The sequence below is a fragment of the Nelumbo nucifera genome, chromosome 4 (genome assembly GCF_055504915.1).
Source record: "Nelumbo nucifera cultivar China Antique chromosome 4, China Antique-T2T, whole genome shotgun sequence".
Taxonomy (NCBI): Eukaryota; Viridiplantae; Streptophyta; class Magnoliopsida; order Proteales; family Nelumbonaceae; genus Nelumbo; species Nelumbo nucifera.
In genome coordinates, this window is record NC_142652.1 from 32124529 (window position 1) to 32150539 (window position 26011).

The 26011-nt window shown below is 39.1% G+C and overlaps 1 protein-coding gene and 1 non-coding gene across 2 annotated transcripts in view; both read right to left on the reverse strand.

The window, feature by feature from the left end:
* The window catches only part of LOC104609938 (double-stranded RNA-binding protein 4-like), a 29118-nt gene extending 5096 nt beyond the window's left edge, over window positions 1–24022 (reverse strand). The window contains exons 1-4 of the mRNA XM_010276375.3: window positions 23843–24022; window positions 19695–19954; window positions 1720–1930; window positions 1214–1643 (exon numbers count right to left, since the gene is read on the reverse strand). Of these exons, the coding sequence (XP_010274677.1) occupies window positions 1214–1643; window positions 1720–1930; window positions 19695–19954; window positions 23843–23864 (923 nt within the window). The 5' untranslated portion in view covers window positions 23865–24022. The remainder of the gene's footprint in view (window positions 1–1213; window positions 1644–1719; window positions 1931–19694; window positions 19955–23842) is intronic.
* Window positions 24023–24287: 265 nt separating this feature from the next.
* Window positions 24288–24360, reverse strand: TRNAA-AGC (transfer RNA alanine (anticodon AGC)). Its single transcript has one exon. It is a non-coding gene; the product is annotated as a tRNA-Ala (tRNA).
* Window positions 24361–26011: the final 1651 nt, after the last annotated feature.

The following is a 26011-nucleotide window of genomic DNA, read 5'->3' on the forward strand; positions in this document are numbered from 1 at the left end:
TTTTTTCCTTTTATTTCTATAGTTCCACATTCCAATCTTGTCTTCCCTTAATCTCACATCAGATCTGAGGGGGTCCAGAAAAACACTTTCAAGTATTGACAAAAGGTTTGAAATACAAGGGAGTTCATGATCCCTCAAGCCCCTACGAAACCCAAAGTCCCAATTTAGAGAGGAAGGTGAAACAAGTGTTGGAAGAAAGTGAGAGATAGCTTTTTCCTTGTAAAGAGAAAGGGAATAGGGAGAAGGAAAAAGATACTTAAGAGCAGAATTGCCCACCCAAATGCCATCAAAACAAAACAGAAGTGCCAGAGTTGACATCATACCTGACAAAATTGAGGAATTGAGGGAGGATACTCTGAATTGCTTTCCAAGGAGTTGCCAACATAGCTCGACGCGATAGTGCGATACACCAACATCCCATCCATTTCCCAAACTTACATGTATACTAGCTATCACCTTGTGCCACAGCCTCTCCCTTTCTATAGGCCACCTCCACAACTATTTTCCTAAGAGAGCTTTGTTCTTTAGAACTAAATTCCCTAAACCCAGCCCACCCTCCTCTTTCCTCCTACAAACTATTCCCTAATTTATTAAGTGATCCTTTTTTTCCTCTCTTGGCTCCCAAAGAAAGTTTCTCATTAATCTCTCCAACTTCTTAGCCTCCCTAATAGGAATCCTAAAAACAGAGAAGTAAATGGCTAAAACATTCCCTTCCTCATTTCTAAAAACTCCCCCAATACCTAACAGCCTTGGATTCCCTATACTATGTTGAGATCAAAATAAACAAGAAAAAAATGACATAATTTCCTTCCATGCATGTACAAGGCTTCAAGCTTCTGAAGACTTATGAAAACAGATAAATAGTTGAATGGAAAGAAAAACACAGGTTAAGGTCTAGTAATTCCAAAATATAAATATAAAGGAAAATACAGGTGCATTTAAAATGTCCATACGAAAGTGGAGGGAATGGGGCAAGAGAAACTGAGAGGTGCCAAATTATACCATTGTAACAAATTATGGCATAACAATATGCTAACTCACCACAATATATCACCCAGGATCTAAAAGAATCAGAGAAATACCAGTAAACTCACAAACATGCAAGTTAAAGAAAGTAATTTACAATACATCAGATATGGGAAATGTAGCAGAAGCATATTAGATCAAGAAAACTTGCAGCTTAGACTGCACAGACAAGAAAGTATTAACATACCCTTCGCATAATTTCTTTTGTCCTGCATTCTTGCCCTTCTTGCTCTTTTTGCGTTTAGTACCAATACTAGTATTATCAGCCATGTTTTGGGATGTGCAGCCTATTGCAGGAGGCTGCACATAGGCAGACTCATACCCAGAACCAGTTGGTCCTGCCACACTGCTACCAAGTGGTCTATCATTGACATTTCCAGTTAAGGCAGCACTGGTTTCACTTAATTGTTCTTGCTTTGGTTTCCTAAATTCATGATGAAGTTGATTTATAACTGGAGCATTCGAATTGTGTCCTTGAGATTGTCCTATAGTTGTAGGCAATTGCACTATAGAAGCACTAGTAGAAGTCCCAGATTCCTTGACTTTATGCATCATGCCAAAAACTCTAACTTTAGATTTTATAATTCCAGAAAGAAGAGTCTCATACACAGGATTACCTGTAGAGCACATTCAAATGTTAGCAAGAAATTACAAATATATATACTATGAGTTAAACCACTGGGAAAAATATACCAAGAAAATATTGGATAACAGTGCGTGCTGCTAATTGTTCTGCTTCTTTCTTGCTTTTGGCTGCACAACCAGTATATGATTTACCATTGAAAAGCAAAGAAGAGATAAATCCTGGGTTTTGCCCTTCTGACTGAGTGGTTTTATATATTGGTTTCTCAAGGTTTATTTTGACTGCAAACTCATTGAGGACAGATTTGCAAACTATTGTTTCCTGAAACAAATATAAGAAATGAGAAAGTATACCATGTATAGCAAAAAATGTCAAAAAATACCCAAGAATTTTTTTTTCACAAATAAACAACTGCAAAATAATATTAAAGACCAAAAAAAAAAAAGAAACGAGAGTATAATCAGTGGGCCTCTAATATACTAGTTATGCTCTATTAGTAAAATATGGAATACATAATTGATGTTATTACTAGCATTATCAACTTTTTTTTTTGAGAAAAAGGTAACTTTCATTAACAAAAAGAGGGAAGGATATACAAGATGTATAAGAGATACACCTCACCATAACCGCTCAAAAAGATCAAAAGAACGAAAATACCTTCCCAACCACTTAGAAAGAAAACAAATTGTCATTATACAAAAAATCCCTGCCCACCCCAGATTTAGGTAGAACATCTGCCACAGAATTCAACTCTTGAGGGATCCACCTAAAAGTACAGACCACCCGAGGCAGAATTTCTCTGATTTCATTGAGCTGATGGGAGAATCTCCAAGGCCCCTCCTGCTGGTTTAACATCCAACTGATGACAACCGTTGAATCTCCTTCCACTACCACTGAAGAGATATTTAGGGATATCACAGTCCTCAGCCCCACCAGCAAAGCCTCCACTTCAGCTTCAATTGCTTCAGCCTCCTCAAGGGGCCTACTAAAGTCCCAAACAAGGATTCCAGAGGAGGTTAGAATTCTGCTACCTATCCTCACCTGTCCCCTATGGCTTAGCCTGCTCAGACAGCTGTTATCAAACTGGAGAATGAACTCTGCAATGGATCTTGGAGTCACAGGAGCAGTGTGAGCAGCTACCTGACCAAAGGAGCTTAGGACCTGCCCAGGTTTCTTTCTAAATCTCCCATAGAAATGCCTCTGAACAGATTTGTAACCTTCGGCCAGGAGTTGACCCAGAAATACCCTCCCTTTTAACTCTTCCAAGGAGGAACACTTGTCTTCAAAGATTTCTGTTGTGTTCCTCCCAAATGCGCCACCACACCGCATGGATCACACCCTTCCCATATAGAACACCTGTTTTACTCAAGGTACAACCAGGCCATTGAATTAGGAACTCAGACACAGACTTAGGAGGAACCCAATTGAAGCTGCAACTGTAGAAGGTATCCAAGAAAAATTGCCAAAGGCTTTGAGCAATTTCACAATTTATGAGAAGATGGCAACAGGACTCCCCTTCTTTCAAACACAAAACACACACATGGGGAGCAACATAAAGATGTCCCTTCCTCTTCCTCAAGATCATATCGAAAGCGTTGATGCTGCCACAAGAAGCCTCCCACACACGCACACACACACAAAAAAAAAACTCTTAGGAGACTGCAGAAAGCCAGATCATTTTATGGGGAAAAGGAGAGTTAGTTGCTCTGCCACCAACTTATAGAAAAAGGATTTGATGAAAACTCACCATCTGCTTAAGGTCACCAAATTCTCTTATAAGTCAAGGGGTCAGGAAAACAGAAGAAAGGGAGGACAGAAGAGAAGAGATGTCTTGAGATTCTACATCAGACAAGGCTCTACGAAAACTGAAGTTGAAAGAAAGATCACGTTCTCCTCTAGTGGCCTCTTTATCCAAGGTAAGCCTAAATAAGAGGGGGTAAGAAGAACAAAGAAGTTGCTGTTCCAACCACAAGTCCTTACAACATTGCACACAATTCTGCTTTCAGTACCTCTACTCTTTCTTTTCTCTCTTATCTTTAATGTTGTAACCTTTCTTACTTCAGACTTGGATCTCCTTACCTCATAATTTGAATTCTTAATTCCTCTTATTTACCCACCACATATACATTGGTTGGGCACCTCAATATTTACTGAATCTCTTTACCTACCAAGAAGAAAAAGAAACCATGATAATGTTGCACAAATTATCTATGAAAGCTCTACCTATACCTAAAGGGTCAAGACCTCAAGGGAGGAACCATCAAAACAAAGCTTAGCAGCTCCTTGGAAATGATACTTAATTTAATTGTTTACGAAAAATATTTTTTAGTAAAAGGAAAAAGGGAGTACAATAGTATATAATATATTTTGTTGGACAATTGTGAGAACAATTCATAATCAGGATACACTTAGGATTGGAGACCAAGAGATAACTCAATGTGACCACTTCCAGTACCTTGGTTCAATAATTTATAATAAGGGAGAGATTGAGGAGGATGTCACCCAAAGAACTAGAGAGCAAGATGAGCAAAATGGAGGGGTTACTCTGGACTTTTATGTATAGGCAAATACCACTTAGACTAAAAGGACAATTCTATAAAACAATTGTAAGGCCAGCTACATTGTATGGAGCAACATCTTGGGCAGTCAAGAAACAATATTCCAGAAAATGAGTGGCAGAAATGTGAATGCTAAGATGGATGAGCGGAAAAACTATAAAGGATAGGACCAAGAATGAAGTCATCCATAGGAATCTAGGAGTAGTCCCAATCAAAGATCAAAATATTTCAATGTATTGACCGATACGTATCATATTGACGGGTCATCAATACATGAAATAACAGGTGTTTTGGGGTTTGACTCATTTCAAGGGGTAGACAGGCTTTATACCAACCTAAACAGGTTTGAAAAAAAAAAAAACTAAAAAACAAAATAAAGTGCCCTAATATAAAGTCCAATACGCCCCATCTGACATACTAAACTGTGCCAACATTTAGAACCTTGGCCCCAATAGGTGATAAAATGAGAAAAAGTGGACTAAAATGGTTTGGTCACGTGCATAGAAGACCATCAACAGCACCAGTTAGAAGTGATTTGTTACAAGTTGAAGGGGCTAGAAGGGCTAGGGGTAGACCAAAAAGGAAATGGGTAGAAGTAGTAAGAAAGTATTTAAGCACTAATGATTTTAACAATGGATATGGCTTTAAATAGAACAGATTGGTGAAATAGGATTCATGTAGCCAACCCCATATAGTTGGGATAAGGCTTGGACGACGACGACAATTGTGAGAACACATGCTCTAATCTGAAAGCAGCCACTTCATGCAAAATATATGCCAAAGCCTAGGACCATATCTAGTCTACCACTCCCAAGACCTAGATAGTTGGGACCAACATTGGATAATGGCCTTTTTACACACTATTTATTACAAAAAGAACTTAACTAATTTATTAAAATTTAAAAGATGTGAATGAAAGCAATGTTTAAAATGTGGAGGCATGACGTGAGGCATTCCACTACCTAGAGGCGTGAGGCGTATAGTTCAGAACGTAAGAGGCGTAAGCCTCCTTAAGAGGGGGTTAGGAGGAAGAAGAGGAAGGGGGGATCTCATTTTTTCTTTATTTCTAATAAAAATCTTTTATATTAAGAAGAATAAAGATGCATAGCACTAGTTGAAAGGGGGGTCTTGTCGAAGCGGAGGCGAGCGAGCCAGAGTGGAGCAAGACCCCCCTGACACAAAAAACAAATTGGGCTGCATGGAAAAGGGGGGTGGGGGGGTTTTGTAGTGTTTGCAGATTGGGTTAATGCTTTCTGCAACCTATAACTACTGTATTTCAATATTTCTCTGTTAAATAAAATCTTTTTGCTGATCAAAAAAAGGGGGGGGGGGGGGGCAGGGGGTGAAGCCCCCCAGCTGAAGGGGCCGGGGCAGACCACTTTCTTTCCCCTTATCTTTTCTTCCCTTCCTTACCCTTTTCTCTTTTTGTTTCTTCTCTTTCTTTCTTTTTCTTTCCCTTCACTTTCTTTTCTTTTCCTTTCCTTTTTTTTTTTCTTTTTTCTTTTTTTCAGCCTTTTTATATGATGTGTGCATGAGGCGTACACCTCTAGCACACCTCATGAAAAACGTGCATGAGGCATACACCTCAGAGGTGTCAGCGCCTCTGGCATACGCCTCAAGGTGTTTTGGGAGCACCTCAAAGAAAGTAAATCCAAAATATAAAACTTTGACCTGAACTAGTTTACCATTTCTTTTATACAGTATTTCATACAATGTAACTCTAATATGATAGAAGATTCTTCTTAACAAAGTAACTATTCCCCTTTTCCATTTGATCAATGATAGCAAGTTATAGATAAAAAGAAATAGTAATTACTATATGTGGCTACCAGGATTTGATCCTAGTTCTCTACATTAATATGATTTAAAGTTTAAAACTGGATGTCTAGGTTGCTCATAAAAATTTAAATGAAAAGAAATAAATCCATGAGTTTAATATTTCTCCAAAAATTCTTTGTTCCCTTTTACACAGATTATAATTAAAAAAGCATAAATTTTAAGGGTGGGGATCTTCCTAAGAGCTTTGTATCACATGTAAAAATTCAAAGTTCAAACTTAAGGAATATAACTTTCAAATTCCCCCTGTTTCTGGTTTGCTCTATTTATTGAATCCAGTGGTTCTTGGGGTTGGAGGTGAGGACAGCAGGGTCTGGAGCCTTTGTTCATCTAGGACTTTCACCTATAAATCCTTCTTTTACTCCCTTGTAGCTTCCTCACCTCCACCTTCCTCTTCTTTCCCTGTTAAAGAAATTGGGTGTTCTCCCATCCCTCCTAGAGTCAGTATTTTCTGTTGGGAAGTGTATCATGGTTGCATTAATACTTGTGATAACTGTGGAGACTCTATAACTTGATGTATCTTATTAGTATAGTCCTTGATGTACATTATTTATACTTCTTATTCTTCTTCTCTTCCAGCCCTATATGGGCATTCTTGTAATTGTACATATCTTTTAATATATAAGAGACTCTTTGAGGTGGGGGTCATTCATTCTTGACACCTCTAAGATTATTTCTTCTCTCTATTCAGACAAGTGTTGACATGGTATCAGAGCAGGTTGCTCTTTGATCTATTTTCTCTCTCTTGTGAAACTCACTAGAAGCAGTAATCCTGTCATATTAGGGCTGTTTTAATCAACCCTTTTCTGTTCAGTCTTCTTTGCGCAACCAGCAGGAGAGATTTTGTTAGATCTCTCTTGTGAGCCATTGGTTCAAGGCCAAACTTCAGATCTGGTGTCGCCTAGACCTGATCTACTCTTCCTACAAACAGCATCTGATTTGGTGAAGTTTTTAGAAGTTCTGATCTTCTTCTTGGGGCGGCAGCACTGTACAGTTTCCTTTTTTGGACTGCAACAGCTTTGGACTTTAGATCTGGTGTCGCCTAGACCTGATCTATTCTACCTACAAACAACATTTGATTTGGTGAAGTTTTCGAAGGAGTTTTGATCTTCTTCTTGGGGCTGTAACACTGTACAGTTTCCTTTTTGGACTGTAACTTTTTTTGGGCTTTTGGCCTTCTACATCAGCCTGCGATTTGATTTTTTCTTTCCAGGTTGAAGGGTCCTCTCAAGCTCTTCTTAATCCTACACTCAGTTTCTGGTTTGGAGATTTTTAGGGACTGTTTCGATCAGCACAAGATATCTCCTTATTCTTGAAAAAGATGCCTGATGTGTTGGTAAATCACGGTTTTCTCTCAATCGGCTGACTCGATCGACCTATAACCCTAGATCTGGTGTCATCCTAGGGTTTTCTTGCTTCCCATTTATTTGATTCAGACTTCAGCTTCATATGTGAAGGGTTTTAGACTTGACAATCTCAAAATTTGCCTTTTTTGGACTGTCATCTTGAGTTCTTGATTGCTGAATTTGGTTGTCTCTAATATCCTTGTGCATGGATTGTTGTTTTCTTGCTGAAATAGCCACCAATAGAGAAGATATTATTCCTATAAAGCTGGAAGGATCAACCTATGGAATTGACACTGCTGCTGTAGCACATGGGAGTAAGAAATCTACTACTGGTGGTGATTCTTTTGTTAAAGGTGATTCTCTGGCATCTATGGTTGAGGAAAACAATTGACAGCTAGTAACTTTTGCTATTTCTTCTGCTCTTTCTGTTGTTGGCTTACCTGGTGAGTTTTCTGATTATTGTGCTTCTTCTTCTCATATCATCGACTCTGGAGCTACCAACCACATGATAGGAGCCTACCCTAACCAACCAAGTAGCCTTACTAAAACCCATCACAAACATATTGTTACTACCAATGGTGAAAAGTTAAACATCATTGGTAGTAATGATCTGTCTCTTAAGCTTTCACCCACTGCATCTTTCCCTCTTACCAAGACCCTTCTTGTTCTTAATCTCACTACAAACTTGATTTTTGTTGGCCAATTAATTGATGAAGGTAACATTCTCATCTTCTCTCAGAATGGATGTTTGATTCAGGACCGAAACACTGGGAAGGTTAAAGGGAAGGGGCACAGGTTGGGCTGTCTGTTTGCATTGGAGTTCGAGAAGCCTCAAACAACAGCATCATCAGTTTACTTCAGTTCCTCCACTTCTAGTTCATTTTTGAGTCATAGAAATAATGTTTGGGACTTATGGCATAAACGTTTGGGTCATTTACATTCTGAAAAATTAAAATTTTTGTTTGATTCAGGCCTTATTAAGAATAAAGTTCCTTCCTTGCACACCATTGATACATCTTGTGTTTCTTGTTGCTTAAGTAAGAGTCGTACCTTACCATTTCCTCACATATCTGAGCATGCTACCTCTCCCTTCAAGCTTATACATAGTGATATCTGGAGAGCTTCTGTGTCTTCTTGGCTTGGATACAAATATTTAAGTTGTTTCATGCTATGGTGCGGGTTCAGTTTCAATCACAAGTGTGTATTCTCCATTCGGATTCAGGGGGAGAATACACTGATGGAGATTTTTTATCCTATTTGAAGGACCATGGAATACAAGTGCAACGAAGTTGTCCAGATACTCCTTAGCAGAATGGTGTGGCTGACCGCAAGAATGGACATATCCTTAGTGTTGTGAGGACATTATTGCAGGAGTCCCATACTCCACCTTCCTTTTGGGTAGAGGCAGCCAGTATAACTATGTTTTTTATCAACTATATTCTTTCCTCAGTTCTTGGTAATATGTCTCCCTTTCAGAAGTTATTTGATCGTTCTCCAGATTTATCTATGCTTCATGTTTTTGGATGTGTGTGCTTTATTCATCTTTCCTCTCGTGAACTTTCTAAATTGTCTGCACAGTCTGTCATGTGTGCCTTTGTGGGTTACAGTCCTGACCACAAAGGATTTCTTTGTTATGATCCCTCTATTCGTCGCATTCGTATACCACGTAATGTTGTTTTCCTTGAGCACATTTCCTTTTTTGCTAGAATTGCTAGACTGTCTGCACCATCTGTTTCTATTTTGCCAAACTTTGATTCACAAGATGCTCCACCTCCTTCTGTTGAGGACTTTCTCATCTTCTCTCGCAAGCGGTTACGTGCTCCAGCCCCTACGTCACCCTACCACTACTCCTATAAGTGATACCTCTACTTCAGACACTCTTCATACTTCTGTTCCTCTTCGTCGTTCTACTCATATATCTAGACCTCCTGACCACTATGGTTTTCCTTTAAACCATAGCTCTTTGTCTGCTGTCCTATCCTCCACAGATGTTCCTTGCTCCAACCAGGAAGCTAATAGTAGCCCTCATAGGAAGGAAGCCACGGATGTGGAGATTCATGCTTTACATGAGAATGACACTTGGGATCTTGTGCCTGTTCCTCTATATGCATCCATTGTTGGGAGTCGTTGGGTTTACAGCATTAAGCTGAAGCTTGATGGATCTCTTGATCGATACAAGGCACGTTTAGTTGCCCAGGGATATAGTCAGGAATATGGTATTGACTATGAATAAACCTTTGCTCTTGTTGCAAAGATCACCACAGTCCGTGTTCTTTTAGTAGTGTATGTTGCTTAGTCTTGGACCATATGCAAGCTTGATGTGAAGAATGCCTTTCTTCATGATCAGTTGAAGGAGATGGTCTACATGAAGCCTCCTCCTGGATACTACAGTGATCCTTCTTTAGTATGTCGCCTCAAAAAATTCTATATGGTCTAAAACAAGCTCCCCGGGCATGGTTTGAATGCTTTCGCAATGTTGTAGTTGCTACTGGATATAAACAGAGTTCTCCTGATCACTCTTTATTTGTTAGGCGACAGCCTCAAGGTATTACCATTCTCCTACTATATGTTGATGGCATGTTGTTGACTGGGAATGATGCTGAAGGCATTCGTGAATTGAAACTATTACTTCATAAGTCCTTTCACATGAAGGACTTGGGCCCTCTCACATATTTCCTGGGACTGGAAGTACATCGTAGTGATCGAGGGTATTTTGTTTGTCAACAGAAGTATGCCTCTTACCTTGTTAAACTTGCTGGTCATAATGATGAAAAGCATGTCGATACACCTATGGAGCTAAATTTTAAGCTATCTAAATCTGAAGGTTCATTACTTCCTGATGTTGCCTTATATCGCCAGCTTGTGGGGTCCCTCATTTATCTTACTATGACTCAACTTGATATTTCTCATGCCGTCCTGGTTGTTAGTCAATTTGTTTCTGCTCCTCGTCAGCCTCATATGATTGTTGTTCATCGCACCATTCGATATGTTAGAAGCACAACTTCCCAGGGACTGTTCTTCTCCTCCTCTCCTATTCAATTGAGAGCATATGCTGATGCGGATTGGGCTGGTTGTCCAGACACTCGTAGGTCCACTTCTGGGTGGTGAGTTTTTATGGGTGATTCACTCATCTCTTAGAAGTATAAGAGACAACAAACAGTCTCCAAGTCTTCAACTGAAGCAGAGTATAGGGCCATGTCCTCGGTTTGCAGTGAGATTGTTTAGTTACAGTCTCTCTTTATGAATCTTGGCATTCAGCTTCCTACTCCTATTCCTCTCTATGCAGACAATACGAGTGTTATCAAGATTGCATCTAACCCTATCTTCCATGAGAGGACCAAGCACATCGAGGTGGACTACCACTTTATCCGAGATCTCTTCACTACTGGGTCTATATCACTTCTTCATGTAGCCTCGGACATGCAGATTGCTGATATCTTCACCAAAGCTATGACTAGAGTTCGACACCTCTTTCTTATAGACAAACTGATGCTTATGTCTAGGCATTAGTTTGAGGGGGGGGGGTGTGGAGACTCTATAACTTGATGTACTTATTAGTATAGTCCTTGTTGTACATTACTTGTACTTCTTATTCTTCTTTTCTCTTTCAGCCCTATATGGGCATTCTTGTAATTGTACATATCATTTTTATAATTAATAAATCACTTTTGTGTTGCTAATAAAAAAAATATTACTTGTGATAAGCTTCACAGGAAGAGGCTAAGCTAGTGTTTGTGCCCCAACTTGTGCAGCTTGTATAAGATTAATGATGAGACAGCAGTTCCCCTTCTAATCTTCTATCCTTTTGTTGGCTTTATTTGGGAGTGGTTTGCTTTACTTTTTGGTTGCAGGTGGTTCTCTCCTATTGGCTTGGAAGGGCTGTTCAACCCTTCTATTTGTAGGTGTTCTACAGTGTTTAGAAAACCGGACCAGACCAGCCGGTTGAACCATGACCCGGGGCCCTAACCGGTTTGGTCATACCCCAATAACCGGACTTTCTCAAAACTCGCTGAAAATCGACTAACCGGCCAATTGAACCGAAAAATCGGTCCCAGTTTCATGAAACCGCCCGAGTTCATACACAAGCGAAATTTTAAAATGTTGTTAACAAGATTTGAACTCAAGATCTCTTATTTTCACAAATTACTTAACTACCCAGTAATCCACCTCTTTACTTATGCTAATTAATGACTATTTATTATACATATTACACTATTATTGCAAGTATTTTAAAGAAAATGCAAGTTAAAAGGCTTGAACCCTAGTCATTTGTTTTAAAAATTAAGAAGCTTACCATACATCCACCGTATTTAAGTACATTAAAAGTTGTAAAATATATTATATATAGTATTTATATGAACTGTAGTATATATATGTATATGCCACGCCATCACGGTTCAACCTCAATCAAACCTTTGACCCGTGAAGTGAACGGTGAACCTCTCTCTTCTCCGGTTCTCAGAACATTGGTGTTCTACTAAAAGGGGTAAGCTGATGTGGAACGCACAAAGGCAGCAGTTATTTGGTCAGTTTGGAAGGAAAGAAATTCTAGAATCTTTGGGGGAAAGGAGAGGAACAAGGAAGCACTGATTAAAACTCTAAGAGTGGCTCACTAGGTCAAGACTTTCAACGATGGACTGGTCAAAACTTTAGGGCTTGGGGGGCTATAGCTGCCTCTTCTTCTAGAAGACAAATTACAATGGTGGAAGGTCTCCCCTGTCTTGCGGTTGGTTGAAACTGAATTTTGATGGGAGTAGTGTGGGTAATCCAGGCCCCACTGGAATTGGAGGAGCTATCAGGGATGAAGAAGGTAATATATGTGCCTTCTCCTCGGGCCCAGTTGGGCAAAATGATGTGGCATCAACAGAACTCATAGCATGGGCTTGAGAAAGCCAAGGAACTAGGGATGGAGTTGTGGATTGGTTAAAGAAAGGGGAAGGAGTTTCGTGGCACCTAAGAAATGATCTTAGGAGGTTCAAAAGGCTTTCCAGGGATATGTTGATTCAAAGTAATTGGGTTAGAAGATCGGCCAATAGTTTGGCAGATACTTTAGCTAAACAAGGAGTACATAGACACTATGTTTTGGGCTCAATTGTAAGTTTGGGGGTTTGGACATTATGTGTTTATTTGTAATCTTCACAACTTCTTGTTGTGCCTCTTTAATCAGTTCAACGAAATGTTTTTTCTGAGTATTGATAAAAAAAAAACTTTCAAAATTAGTCTCTAATAAAACAAAAGAAAGAGTACTATGAAACACAAAAGTAGAGCAGACAACCAATAAGGCAATCATTCAGTTTCTAGTGACGAATTTAAAAAATATAAACAGATAAAAATTGAAGCTTACTCATCTAAATCACCAAATAAATTTAAAAATTATGACTCAGCCAAGTTGCTCATAGGATCAATCAATATCAGGAAACCCTACTTTGAATTTGCATAGCACAAGATACAATACAAGGTTGCAAAATAAACCATCCAAATTAAAAAAAAAATGATGATCACTTATAACTCTGTATTTTGATGCCTTAAGGGCATCATTTCAGGGGTATTTAAGCCTTAGAATAGTTAAAATGTGCCTTTTTCCTAGTTAAATTCAATATTGTGACCTTTGAGGGTCCCTGTGCAAATCTTGGGGAAAACTAGGGAAGTTTCAGGGCTGAATTGCAGTTTTTTGTGTCGTTGCCGGGGAAGCAACGGATAGAAAATTTTTATTTCTTTGTTTCGGATCCGTTTACATTATTTTTTTATTTCATTAGTTTTCTGATCATTGAAAATAAAACTCTCATAATTCTTCTTTGTTTTCGCAAGACGTAGCAGCCGAAGGCGGGGTGCCGGAACACTGCCGAACTACGCACAAAAAAAAGAAAAATATTGGGTAGCGATTCAGGTGTGGTCGTCCCAACTTATTTCTGAATTTTCTTTTTATTTTCGAATTTATCTTGGTAGATTAGTGTTTTCGAATCTTTGGTTATTTATTTTTACTTTTATTTCTTAATAGATTCGGCTATATTTTTTTAGGATTAATTTTTTTCTTTTGTTTCGACTTTAGATCTAATTAGTTATTTAATTGAGTAATTAATTGTTAATTAGGAAATTATTCAAAATTTCGAATTTGAGTTTAAATTTCAAAGTTTGAATTTTAATTTGAATTTGAATTTCAAATTTCGAATTTAAAAAAAATAATATTTTATAATTTTTTCATTTGCATTCCAACATTTAGGGTTTGATATGTTCTAGAGCATGCATCATATAAGATTATTTAACTGCTGAAATCATCGTGTTAGTTGTTAATGTGTTGGGGTTTTTCATTTGAATTTGAGTTTAAATTTCAAAGTTTGAATTTTAATTTGAATTTGAATTTCAAATTTCGAATTTAAAAAAAATAATATTTTACAATTTTTTCATTTGCACTCCAACATTTAGGGTTTGATATGTTCTAGAGCATGCATCATATAAGATTATTTAACTGCTGAAATCATCTTGTTAGTTGTTAATGTGTTAGGGTTTTTCATTTTTTTTAATTGCTCTCTTTGCTGAATTAATTCATTTTATCATTTTATTGCTAAACTGCATATTAGAGATAACTATTCATGCATTGTAATTAGTTGCATTTATTTTGTTTATTGTGTTTTTCCGTTAATCCATTTAAGGGCAACCCAATTTAAATAAGATAAGGTGGGGATTTCATCACCCTTCCTTGGCCTAAAAACCACCACCCTTTCACGTGCGGTTCACCCTAAACCTTAATTTAAAATTTGGATAGCAAGATCCTTTAGGGGGCCACACACATTTGGTTCAAAAGTGTGTTGAATTTTAGGGAAGCTTGTGATTACTTTCCATAACCAGCAGTTGCTGTCTAAGGAAAGAGGTTAACCAACTAAGCCTAAGTGAGTTTTGTGGTTACTTAATTAGGTCTTTGCGAGAGCAAGGAGAGCCTCCCACATCCCCACCTCTTACTTGGCTAACCAAAGGAAATTGCGTAATTCCAAGTAAACCTAAGAGGATTCACATTGGTTGAACCACTAGTTTAGGAAACCTTAGTTTAGCCCCTAGGTCGTGTGTTTTACTTGTTTGTGCTTAATTAAAAAAAAAAAAAGAGAAAATAAAAATTTTAAAAATTCAAATTTGAGTTTAAATTTCAGAATTTAAATTTCAAAATCTAAATTTGAAATTAAAATTCAATTTTCAAAAAAAAAAAAGAAGAAAAAGGGACTTTTGAGTGTACGTTGGGAAGGAGATCTTTGAGGAGAGAAATAGTAGAACCCATACCTGATAGACTTGTTCATGGGTCGGGCCAGGCCGGGCTTTTGCTCTTTATTAACATAAACTTTTCAGGCCCGAGCCCGAGCCCGGCCCGACCAACGGGCCTAAACTTGGGCCCGAGCCCGGCCCTCAAAAAAGCCAGAAGTCCGGGCCCAAGCCTGAAGCCCGACTTGGGAGTCTGAGCGCCGGTGCCGTCTAAGAGAATGGTGCCTGTTGAGTTCGCCGATTCCTGGGAGCCTAAGAGTGAGAATAGAAACCTAGAAAGTGAGAAAATAGAAGATGACAACAGTGTCGGCTAGAGAGAGAGAGAGAGAGAGAGAAAGAGAGCTCACCGCTCGAGAGAGAGAGACGATCTAGATTTGGTGATGCCAGCCGTCGGTGCCTGAGTTCATAGAATGAAAACGGTGCGCCTGGGTTCTGGTGGCGCCGGCTGGAGAGAGAACTGAGAAGATAGAAGACCTAGTTCTAAGAAGAGAGAGAATTGAGAATGAGAAGAAAGAAGATGAAAACGGTGCCAACTAGAGAGAGAGAGAGAGATCACCGCCAAAGAGAGAGATGACTAGTTCTGGTGGAGTCGGCCGTCGGTGACTGAGTTTCGCAGGTGCAGTTGGGTTCACCGGTTCTGAGAGTTGAGAGGGAGAAATGAGAGCCGCTTTAGGGTTAGGTAGTTTGGGAAAAGTCGGGCCGGGCCGGGCTTTTTTAACAAATCCCGAGCCCGGCCCGTAAAATAGTCGGGCTCGGGCTTTTAGGCCCGAGGTCAAGCCCGCGGGCTAAAACACATGCTCAAGCCCGTCCGGAGGCCAGGCCGGCCCGTCGGGCCACCCGACCCATGAACAGGTCTAATACCTGAGATAGAGAGATACCTCCATCACCAGCAACACAACCAAATGGCTGGGATCGATGATGAACAACCCAAAATGCTGAAGGAGTATTTCACTCCGACCCAGTATAACCCTTCATCCTGCATACAATTGTCGGATACCCAAGCCTTGCAGTATGAGATTAAATCAAGCACAATCCATATGCTCCCCTCTTTTTACAGGAACCCGAGTGAGGACCCATACAAACACATAGATGAGTTTCTGGAAATTTGTTCCACTGTAAGGATCCAAAACTTTAATGACAATGCCCTTAGATTAACTCTTTTCCCCTTCTCCTTGAAAGACAAGGCCAAGCACTGGTTGGAAAGTATAGGGAGACCTATTAGAACTTGGGCAAAAATGCAACAAGAATTCCTTAGAAAGTTCTACCCTATAAGACAAACCAACACCATGAGAAGAGCCATCACTGGATTCACCCAAACATCGGGTAAACAAATTCACGAGTCTTGGGAGAGAACGAAAGAGTTGTTGAGAAAGTGCCCACACCATGGCCTATCCAAGTGGCAAATTGTCCAAGCCTTCTATGAAGGTTTGACTGATCAATACAGGCAAATGGTAGATGCATCCTGTGCGAGGGCATTTATGAGTAAAAGTGAGAATGAAGCATATGCTCTTTTCAAAACATTGAGTGAAAATTCCATCAACAATGCATCATTATATTCCTATGAGAGGTCGGTGGGACCCTTAAAGAGGGTAGGGCTCTACGAGGTCAGGAACAGTATAGAGCCCGAGGCAAGAATGGAGCTGAATGCAATCTCTAGAAAATTGGATAAGGTAGATCTTTTAGCCCAAAAGCTTGATCAATTCTTCACCTATAACCAACAATCGGGCCCATCTACACCTTATCCTGAAGTTTGTTCCATTTGTGCCAGCCAAGCCCACCAAGTTAATGATTGTCCAACGGCGGCCCAGTTTCCGCAGTTTATCCAAAAACAGGTTCAGGCAGCCCAGAGTTTCCTCAGGCCTAATAATGGCCCATTTTCAAATACTTACAACCCTGGGTGGAGAAATCACCCTAACTTTTCTTGGATGACACATCAACCTAACACACAGTCCCAGTAATACCATCCATCTAACTCCATGGCCCAGCAATTTCAAAGGCCACAAATGCAGAGACAATTCCAGCAGACTTACCCTAGGAACCAGCCGGTCCAACCTTGTCAGGTTTACCCATAACCTCCTCAGACCAGTATAGTTGATGACAAATTCATGCAGCTTCAGTAGCAGTCCATTGCTAGATTAGAGAGCCAAATAAGACGACTAACCAAAGACAATGCGAGGAGAGAAGTAGGACAACTATCGAGTCAATCGATTACGAATCCTAAAAATCAGTCACCGGGTTTTCCTCCACAGCAGGTTCAACCACCTCCTAAGAATCCTCAGTCTGAAAATGCCAAGGCTATGACCTCAAGGAGTGGGAGGATTTTAGAGGACCCGTATGAGAAAAAGAAATTTGAAAACATCAGTGAAGAAGAAAAGGAGCAAGAAGACCATAAGTTGGGAGGGGGGGAAGAAAAAGGAAAGAAAAATTTAGAAGAACCTATAGTGAACCGACCGGTAGTTCCCTTTCCAACCGCACTCACAGCCGGACCGTTGCGAAAGACGAAAGAGACTCGCAACGAGGAGATCAGGGAATTATTCAAGCAAGCCCATATTAACATCCCTCTCCTTGACGAGATCCTACATGTCCCGGCGTACGCCAAATTCTTGAAAGAGTTGTGTACTCAAAAAAGGGAGCCATGATCGGCCCCACAAAAAGTGATGCTCTCCCCAAATGTTAGTGCGGTTCTCCTAAACCAACTCCCTCAGAAAATGAAAGACTCTGGTGCTCCTCTAATAAGTTGTGTCATCTCTGGAATCACTTTTGACCGGGCCCTACTGAATCTTGAGGCCAATGTAAATCTGCTCCCCTCTATTATTTATGAAAGGTTAAGGATCGGCGAGTTAAAACCTACACCGGTAATTTTGCAACTAGTTGATCGATCAGTCAAGACTCCTTGAGGTGTTATTGAGGATGTCATTGTCAGAGTAGAGGATTGTTACTTCCTAGTGGATTTTATCATCCTAGACATGACCCCAACCGAGGAACTGAACCATAACCCGATAATCTTAGGACATCCGGTTCTAGCAACTGTCAATGCAAACATCAACTGTAAATCGGAAGAAATTGACATTTCATTTTGGGAGCAGAAAGTCCGATTAAATGTATTTAGTGCCACTAAGTATCCAAACCTAGGGGAAGATGAGTTCAAGGTAGAGGTAGCGAACGACCTTGTAGATGCCCTGTCTACCCTTTGGTTAGCCCAATCTCAGCCCTATCTGTGTAAAGAAGAAAGTGAGTCTGGGAGTGTAGATGTGAGAAATGAGTGAATGCGTCTGACTGAAGACGTTAAACTTAACGCTGGTTGGGAGGCAACCCAACGTAGTTCTCAGTTGCTTTTGCTTTTAGGATTAGAGTTTTTGTTTTCTTGATTCAAGACCAATTGACAGATCCCGAACCCCTATTGAATCCTTACCTCTTGATTGTTCCCTTTGGCCCAAGTCCCTTTTGCATCATTCTAGTCATGCCATTAGGGACAATGGCACTTAAGTTGGGGGGTAAGGAAAGAGAGAAAAAAATTGAAAATAATAATAATAAGAGCTAAGCCTTTAGAAATGCATAACTAAAAATTTTGCTGAGAAATTTTCAAGTTTTTCCATTAAAAGAGATTCCCAAACAGAAAAAGTTGAGGAAACTGATCTATACAAAGTTTGAGAATTCTGGAATTAGGATACTTGGCTGATTTTGCCAAGGATGATCTTGCTATGGGAATGACTTCTTTTTATACTCATTAGGATTTTAAGGCTGCATTGTTAAGGGAGTAGCAATGATCAAGTTGGGGGTGTGATAACTCTGTATTTTGATGCCTTAAGGGCATCATTTCAAGGGTATTTTAGGCCTTAGAATAGTCAAAATGTGTCATTTTCCCAATTAAATTCAATATTGTGACCTCTGAGGGTCCCTATGCAAATCCTAGGAAAAACTGGGGAAGTTTCAGGGCTGAAATGCAGTTTTTAGGAAGCTGGTGTGAATTCCAGTTGAGAGATGGGGTGTTTATGTGAAAAACTGAGCATAAGAGGGTGCCTCCTATCTGCCAAACCCAGATAGGCACGCCTCCTATCTACCAAACCCAGATAGGCGCCCCTCCTACTGTATTAGCATACTCCCCTCTCCTTAGCAAACCCTAGGGCACCTCCCCACTCATTCTTTTCACCTCTAACAAACCCTAGCCGCCCTAAGCTATCAAATCTCCACCCTCCACTCTCTCCTAACCTCTAATCTCAACCATCCAAGCCTTAGCAGCCCCTCATACCCTTAGATTTCTCCTTAGAATAATCCTAACCCTCCATTCTCAAACCCTAGGGCACCCATATTTTTGCATAAACCCAAGAGCTGCCCATCTCTTCCTCTCTAATCCTAATTATGTCCACCCTTCTCTATAAAAAGGACCCAAGGGGCCCTTGAGAAGGGGTTGGTCAATTCACCTAGTTCGCAAGGCTAAGGTTTCTTGAGGAGTTCAAGGGTTGTAGAAGGGAAGGACGCCCAGATCTTGTCAGGAGGGGTTCTTGCAAGCAGCCCATCCAATCTGCAACTACCGCCACTGGATTTGATCAGCCATCCCTTTCGTTTTCTTTATTTTATTTTATGTTATTTTTATTCTGGTAATATTTTAGATCTAATTTATGTTTGTTTGTGTTTTGCATATCCGAATTCGTCCGATTCAAGGCTAAGGTGTCTCGAGGGGTTTGAGGGTTGAACAGAGGGAGAAAGCGTGTATTTCGTCTTCCCGAACAGCTACCGCCACTGGATCCAAATTTTGGATCATTTTTATTTATTTTTTTTGTTGATTTCAATGTTCTTTAATTTCTGAATTTTATTATTGTCTTGTTCAATTCAAAACATTTAATTTCAGCATTAATAAATTTTATGTTCTTATTTTCTGTAAATTTCATATCTATTTTCCTTTTATTTGTCCGGAACGAAAATAATAATTTTTATTCTTGCTTCCTTGTGGATTTGACCCCTTCCTCACCACGTACTACGTTGTTTAAGGTTATGTGAGGATTGGAAAAATTTACAAATCTCTAAACTGGTGCCACGGGTGTTTGACGACGCATCCCGGGCACACCAATCACAAAAAGGAAAAGCCATTGAACATACCTCAAGAATTATAGGACAACTTTCTTTAGTCTTTTTCTGTATATGCTCATATGCAACTTTTGCAACATCATGCTCTGCAGCTTTGCGATTTGAGAATGTCCTAAATGATGTATAAGTTTCTCCATCAATCAAAACTGTAGACCTGAACTTTGGTGCATGCGGAGCTCCCTCATTAACACAGCTATAAACAGGAAGTGGGATAGCTGATTTTTGTGCATATTCATGTAACCGGTTTTTGTGCATCAAATTTTCTGGAAAACCTAAAGCATTCGTATGAAAAATTCAATATCCTCATATGAATTTTTAGTTTGTTATTGGTAATTGAATAGTTTGACTTACAAAGAAAAACCTGAAATCTAATTCATTTTATGGTACAAGGTATTAGCCAATCCATGTAAATAAATTTGATTGCAAACACACTGAACTAATAAAATGCTAGAGCATTCTCAATTCAAACCTTATCCTTAGTGTAGTGACTTGTAAAGCATATGGACTTGAGAAAGTGCAGCTAGACAAGTTTACAATAAATAATATTGACTTGACAAATACACATATTGTGATAGGCAACATAACCAAGACAAACCATTTTTAGGGAGGTTTAGCAAACTAAGATCTATTATTGTTTTGGACATGTTTGTTCATCAAATATGGCAATATTAGCTTGGTACCTTTCATGAGAGGTCTTTACATAATCAATCCTAAGAGGAAAAAGCATATTAGGTAGAAAAGATGACAAAAACCAAGGGGAACGGATTTGAGCACATCCTATATTTGATAATCAGTCACATTCTCAGTGAAAAGACAATAGGTACTTGAGTAATAAATAATTAGGGACAAGATCACTTTGTCAAGATTGGGATGTGTCCAAATAAATTCCCAAACTAAGGGATGGACTCCAAATATGAGCTACCCATAATCCAACCAAACCAGACGAAAAGAATCTGATGGATGGTCTGAATTGGCCAGATTCTATCTTTGTTCTAAGAGCAATTAAAATAGATCCATATGGCTTGATATCAGAGTTGTTTTTCCATGCTATCATTAACATCAGGGGTGCAATCGAATCAAGCTGAGTCAAACTTTGGCATGTCTTAGCTCAGCTCGGCTGAAATACTCTTATCATAGTTCTCAAGGTGCCAAGGCGAGGCTAGGCAACAAGGGGAGCCTTGTCACCTAGTCGCCTAGGAGATGGGTTTTGTAAAAACATATATCCTAGGGTAGTTCCCTAGGTTCCATAACCATGTTTACTTAATAATTATCCATAATTTTCATAAGAAAAGTATAAACTTCATGTTAAAGAATAGAAAATCAACATATTCAAGAGAAGAAAACAGAAGAAAGAAAAGACAATTCAAAAAATATAGGGGATGAACCCCTATTTTGATTATAGGAAAAGAAGAAAAGAATAGCTGAACTTTGATGGCAATAGTATAGGGAACCCAGGGCAATCTGGTATTGGAGGAGTTTTCAGGAATGAGCATGGGAATGTTTCAGCCATTTTCTCAGGCTCAATTGGTGAAGGTGATTGCCTTAGGGCTGAGGTCTTTGCTGCCTTGGAAGGAATTCAAAGAGCAAAAGAAATGAATATAAGGAGGCTTGTAATTGAAGGTGACTCGGAGGTGGTAATAGGATGGTCAAAAGAAGATAAAACTGGAATGTGGAGTTACAGCAATGAAAAGAAAAAAATTCAAGTGGCTGGCTAAGGACATTGAGTTAAAGTACAGTTGGCTGAAGAGATCTGCTAACTCGTTTGCTGATGGGTGAGCCAAGCAAGAGGTGACTAGGGAATCTCTGTTCTGGGCTCAATTTTAATTCTGTCTTTTAATTTTTCTTTGGGGGCTCCAGCCTCGTCTGGGGGAGTTAGGACAGTTTATCTCCCCATTTTTTGTACTTATTTTTTCTTAACGATTAATGAAAGTTACCTGTTATTGATAAAAAAAATAAAAAATAAAAGAAGAAAAGAAAAGGTGGAAGAAGAAGAAGAAGAAGAAGAAGTTGAAGAAAATGTGTCGATTAGACAAAATTTTAAGTTCTTTCTTATTTATTTTCAGGTTTTAAAGTCTTTGAGGATTCAATACAGTAGTTAGCAATGCTTGTGTTGATTAAACCCTAACAAATAAGAAATAATAATAAAGAAATTAGTATATAAACAAATAAAATGAATATTTTAGTTTAATAATGTCTTTTTTATAATTGTAATCCCAAAAAATTAAGAATACAAAAGTATTTTATAACACAATATTCAAGATTGCTTGGCAGTTAGGTAAGGCAAGCCTCCACGGGCGCCTTGTTGCCTTGACAACTATGACTCCTATATTTGAATTTCAAGTTCAAGTCAAACTCTATTTTCCGGTTCATATTCAGTTCGACTAAATATTCAATAAGTTTGAGTTCAGCTCAAAAGCTCGAATGTGAGTGCTAGTTTCTTAACTGAATTTGCATGCAACTAGGCATACCACTTTATAAGCTTCCAGGGAATTTACAAGCATAACAACCAATAGCTTCAGCCACTCATTTATTTAATATACAGTAAATATAAGATTTAATGAGAGGGGATGGGTATTAATATAAGTTTTCCATCAGACTTGATGGAAAACTTTTGGGATGTTCTTGAGATCCAAGCTTGTAATGTGAATCTTTTCCATTTTGATTAACTCTCTTGGTGTGTCATCTTGACACCCAATCAGCTTGCACTCGCTTTTCTATTTTAATAAAGATATTTTCTTTACTCTTCAAAAAAAAGTTAATACCTTATATAGGACTTGGTAAGAGGGAATGGAATGAATTAACTTAGTATTCGCTTGTATATTAATTTTTCAGCTATGAAAGTACATGACACTTGTGATTTGTGTTTTGTTTGGTGATGTTGGTAGTACCCCTTCTGGTAGAAACTCTACGGGTAGTGGTAGAGCTGCTACAGGTACTGATAGAGCTTCTACCGGTAGTGGTAGAGTCATAGAGCTTATACTGGTAGTGGTAGAGCTTCTACGGCTACTAGTAGGTAGGTGAAGGCAATTCTATCAGAGTATAGTTGTTATCTCTCTTACATGGGCTGAAGTGTATTTCATTGTTACAATGTTACCGGTAGTGGTAGAGTCATAGAGCTTATACTGGTAGTGGTAGAGCTTCGACGGCTACTAGTAGGTAGGTGAAGGCAATTCTATCAGAGTAGAGTTGTTATCTCTCTTACATGGGCTGAAGTGTATTTCATTGTTACAATGTTACCGGTAGTGGTAGAGTCATAGAGCTTATACTGGTAGTGGTAGAGCTTCGACGGCTACTAGTAGGTAGGTGAAGGCAATTCTATCAGAGTAGAGTTGTTATCTCTCTTACATAGGCTGAAGTGTATTTCATTGTTACAATGTTACCAAGCCTAATCGAACTCAACCCTGAACTGTTCAATAAAAGCCCAAATCAGTTGCACACTTGCACCCCTAAATTCCACATCACCTTTCTATCTATGTTACCATCAACTCACCTTTCTTTCAACGGTATCTCTAAGTCCTTATCTTTAGTTGAATGGGGAGAATCCTGGATAGACTACAATATATAACATAAAGATTGGGCTTTCTCTTATTTTCCTTTTTTATGTTTTGCTTTCTACCTCCAGAGTCCTCAGATTAGTACTTAGGTGAGCAGTGGGGGCTCCCCTTGGTACATTTAAGCATGTGAAAACAACCACGCCTAACTAAAAAAGCTGAGCTCCGTTCAGAAGGCTACGTAGACAAGAAAAAGGAACTCAGAAATCAAAAGATCACAAACCATTATCAAAACAAGCCATCAGGCTCAACAAATGATACTGGACACATGACACGAGCCTGTAAAAGAAAACAACAATTTAAAACCCTAATCCCTTAACAGTTTTATAACAATAGCCTCAATTAGTTCTACTCCAAGCACCAAAATTTAAAACCAAACCAGACCAACAACAGCTCCCACTTTAACTCTCTCCCCCAGGAAAGCCCAATAAAACCAAACCCTACCAAACAGTAACACTTACCCCACACTAAATTAGTTCATCTCATAAGCCCAGGGGAGAAATAAATAAATGAATAAATTAGCTTAAAGACCACACATTTCTCTATCAAATTTTTGTTGGATAATCGACAAAAGCAGCAGCAGCTCGTTTCAGACATAGATATACTTACTAGGCTTAAACGGAGGATCCATTCCTGTTCAGATTCAGACTTCGGACGCTAGAAGGGAGGAACAGTTCTTCGCCTCTGAAAAGATGGGAGTGCAACAGCCATTCTAACAGTTTGTCGCAAGCACCTGGTTATGAATTTATGATCGTTGCTCTCGTGGATATACACGTGTTTATGTGTTGACATGAAGCTTGAGAAACCAAAAGTTTCCAATAGTCGTTGATGGATTCGGATGAGAGCGATACATCTGATCATCACTCTCGTCTTTCATTCCCGTACCCTATTTTCGTAAATGATGTGGCCATCTGGTCCGTGACCGAATCTGCTACCCACAAATCGCTACAGCCGCACATCCGGAACATCACATTGTTTCGTACTTATATGTTATTGAGGCCTTGTGGGTAGCAGAATCGGACTCATTGAATTAGTGACGACTTGAAAAATATAATGGAAATGCGGGGTATCGATCCCCGTACCTCTCGCATGCTAAGCGAGCGCTCTACCATCTGAGCTACATCCCCATATACATTCATTTATTTATTATATTTTATGTATTAAGAATGGCGCCCTTGCAATCTCTAATGTCTCTCTTCAACCTTCCCTGAGATCTCCCTCTAGAAATTTTCCGCTCACTATTTCTCAAAAGACTCGTTGGTATATAATTGATATGTTGGAACACAATTGATTACTTTGAGGATAGTTGACCTCTTGTGAACCCAATTTTTTTACTAATTAAATGAATGTTTCATTAAAACGTAAAAGGGAGAAACATCCAAAGAGATCGAATTGCACGACAACTTGGAGCATTACAAAACCACGAACCTTTTACACGAGATTGATTGGCTAAGAAATGAGCAATATTGTTTTTTGCCTATTTACAAAACAAAACACAACAAAATTAAAGCCCTGCCTCACAGCCAGAATGTCCAATAGGATAGCCCGGATTTCACTAGGAGGAGATCTCGATTAAGGCTGCAACTTGGGCCGGGTTGGCCTGAACCCAACCCGAAAATGTTGGGTTGGGTTAGGGTTGAAATTCATGAACCTAACTTTAGTTTGGGTTGGGCTAGGGTTGACCCCCTAGGAAACATGAACCCAGCTCTATAGTATATGTAATATATAACATATATTAATTTGTTTAGGTGAATGATATTTGTATAGCACCCACCACATAGTATCATGTATTTCTTTTGAGATAATCACTTCACTTAATCCTAATCGGAAAGACTAAAACCTTAATAACATTATTTTATGTTTTTTGAAAAGTTTATTCTTCATCTCCTCTATGTTGTTTGCCGCCCATAAAAGATCTATTATAAGTCACAATTCATAATAAACTATAGTCATTTCTAACACTTGTTTTATGAATTTTGTACCAAAAGAACAAAAAAAATGTCAGCAAACAAATACTAATGAAACATAGGATTAATATATGTAGTGAAAGTTGAGTTAAGATCTAAAATTGAGAAATTCTATGTGGTTTTAAGGGATGGAAAGAAGGTTGTGTTGGGCCCAACCTGGAGTTGACTTTAGGTCTAGCTGGGTTGGGTTAGATTGAAGGAATTTAGTTAGGGTTAGGGTTAGGGTTAGGGTTGGGGGTTTAGAACTTAGGGTTGGACTAGGGTTGGCCTCAACCCAACTGAACCTGGCCCAACTTACAGTCCTAAGGAGTATCCAAGCTGTCTATCAGGATTTTGAAATCTGAAAAGCAAATGCACTAATCCAGACCCAAAGACTTGACTAGCCTAGGCCTTCAAGGATTGCTTGAGCTTCTGAAATGAGAGGGATCTCAGCTTCACCACAAACGAGGTAGCCACCCCAAACTTCTTATGGTGATCAAAAACCACAAAACCAATTCTTGCATATCCATTGGTAGAAGAGAAAGCACCATCAACAAACAATCGGGCAAAACAATCATGGGGAGCTCCAATATGGTGATCCTTAGCATTATGATTTTTTGGAGAGGTCAGACGTAAAACTAGGAGATCTAACAAGCTTTGTACATATGATAGTAATTTGTTCACCCTAGCAACACAAATAGAGGGATCAACAATTACGTTTAAATGAACCAAGGAGTTTATTCTATTTCAAAACTGCCACAATGTGACAAAAAATGCAAAAAAAAAAAACTAATTTTTTATCAACCTTCAAAATATGACTATCCTTTGCCCA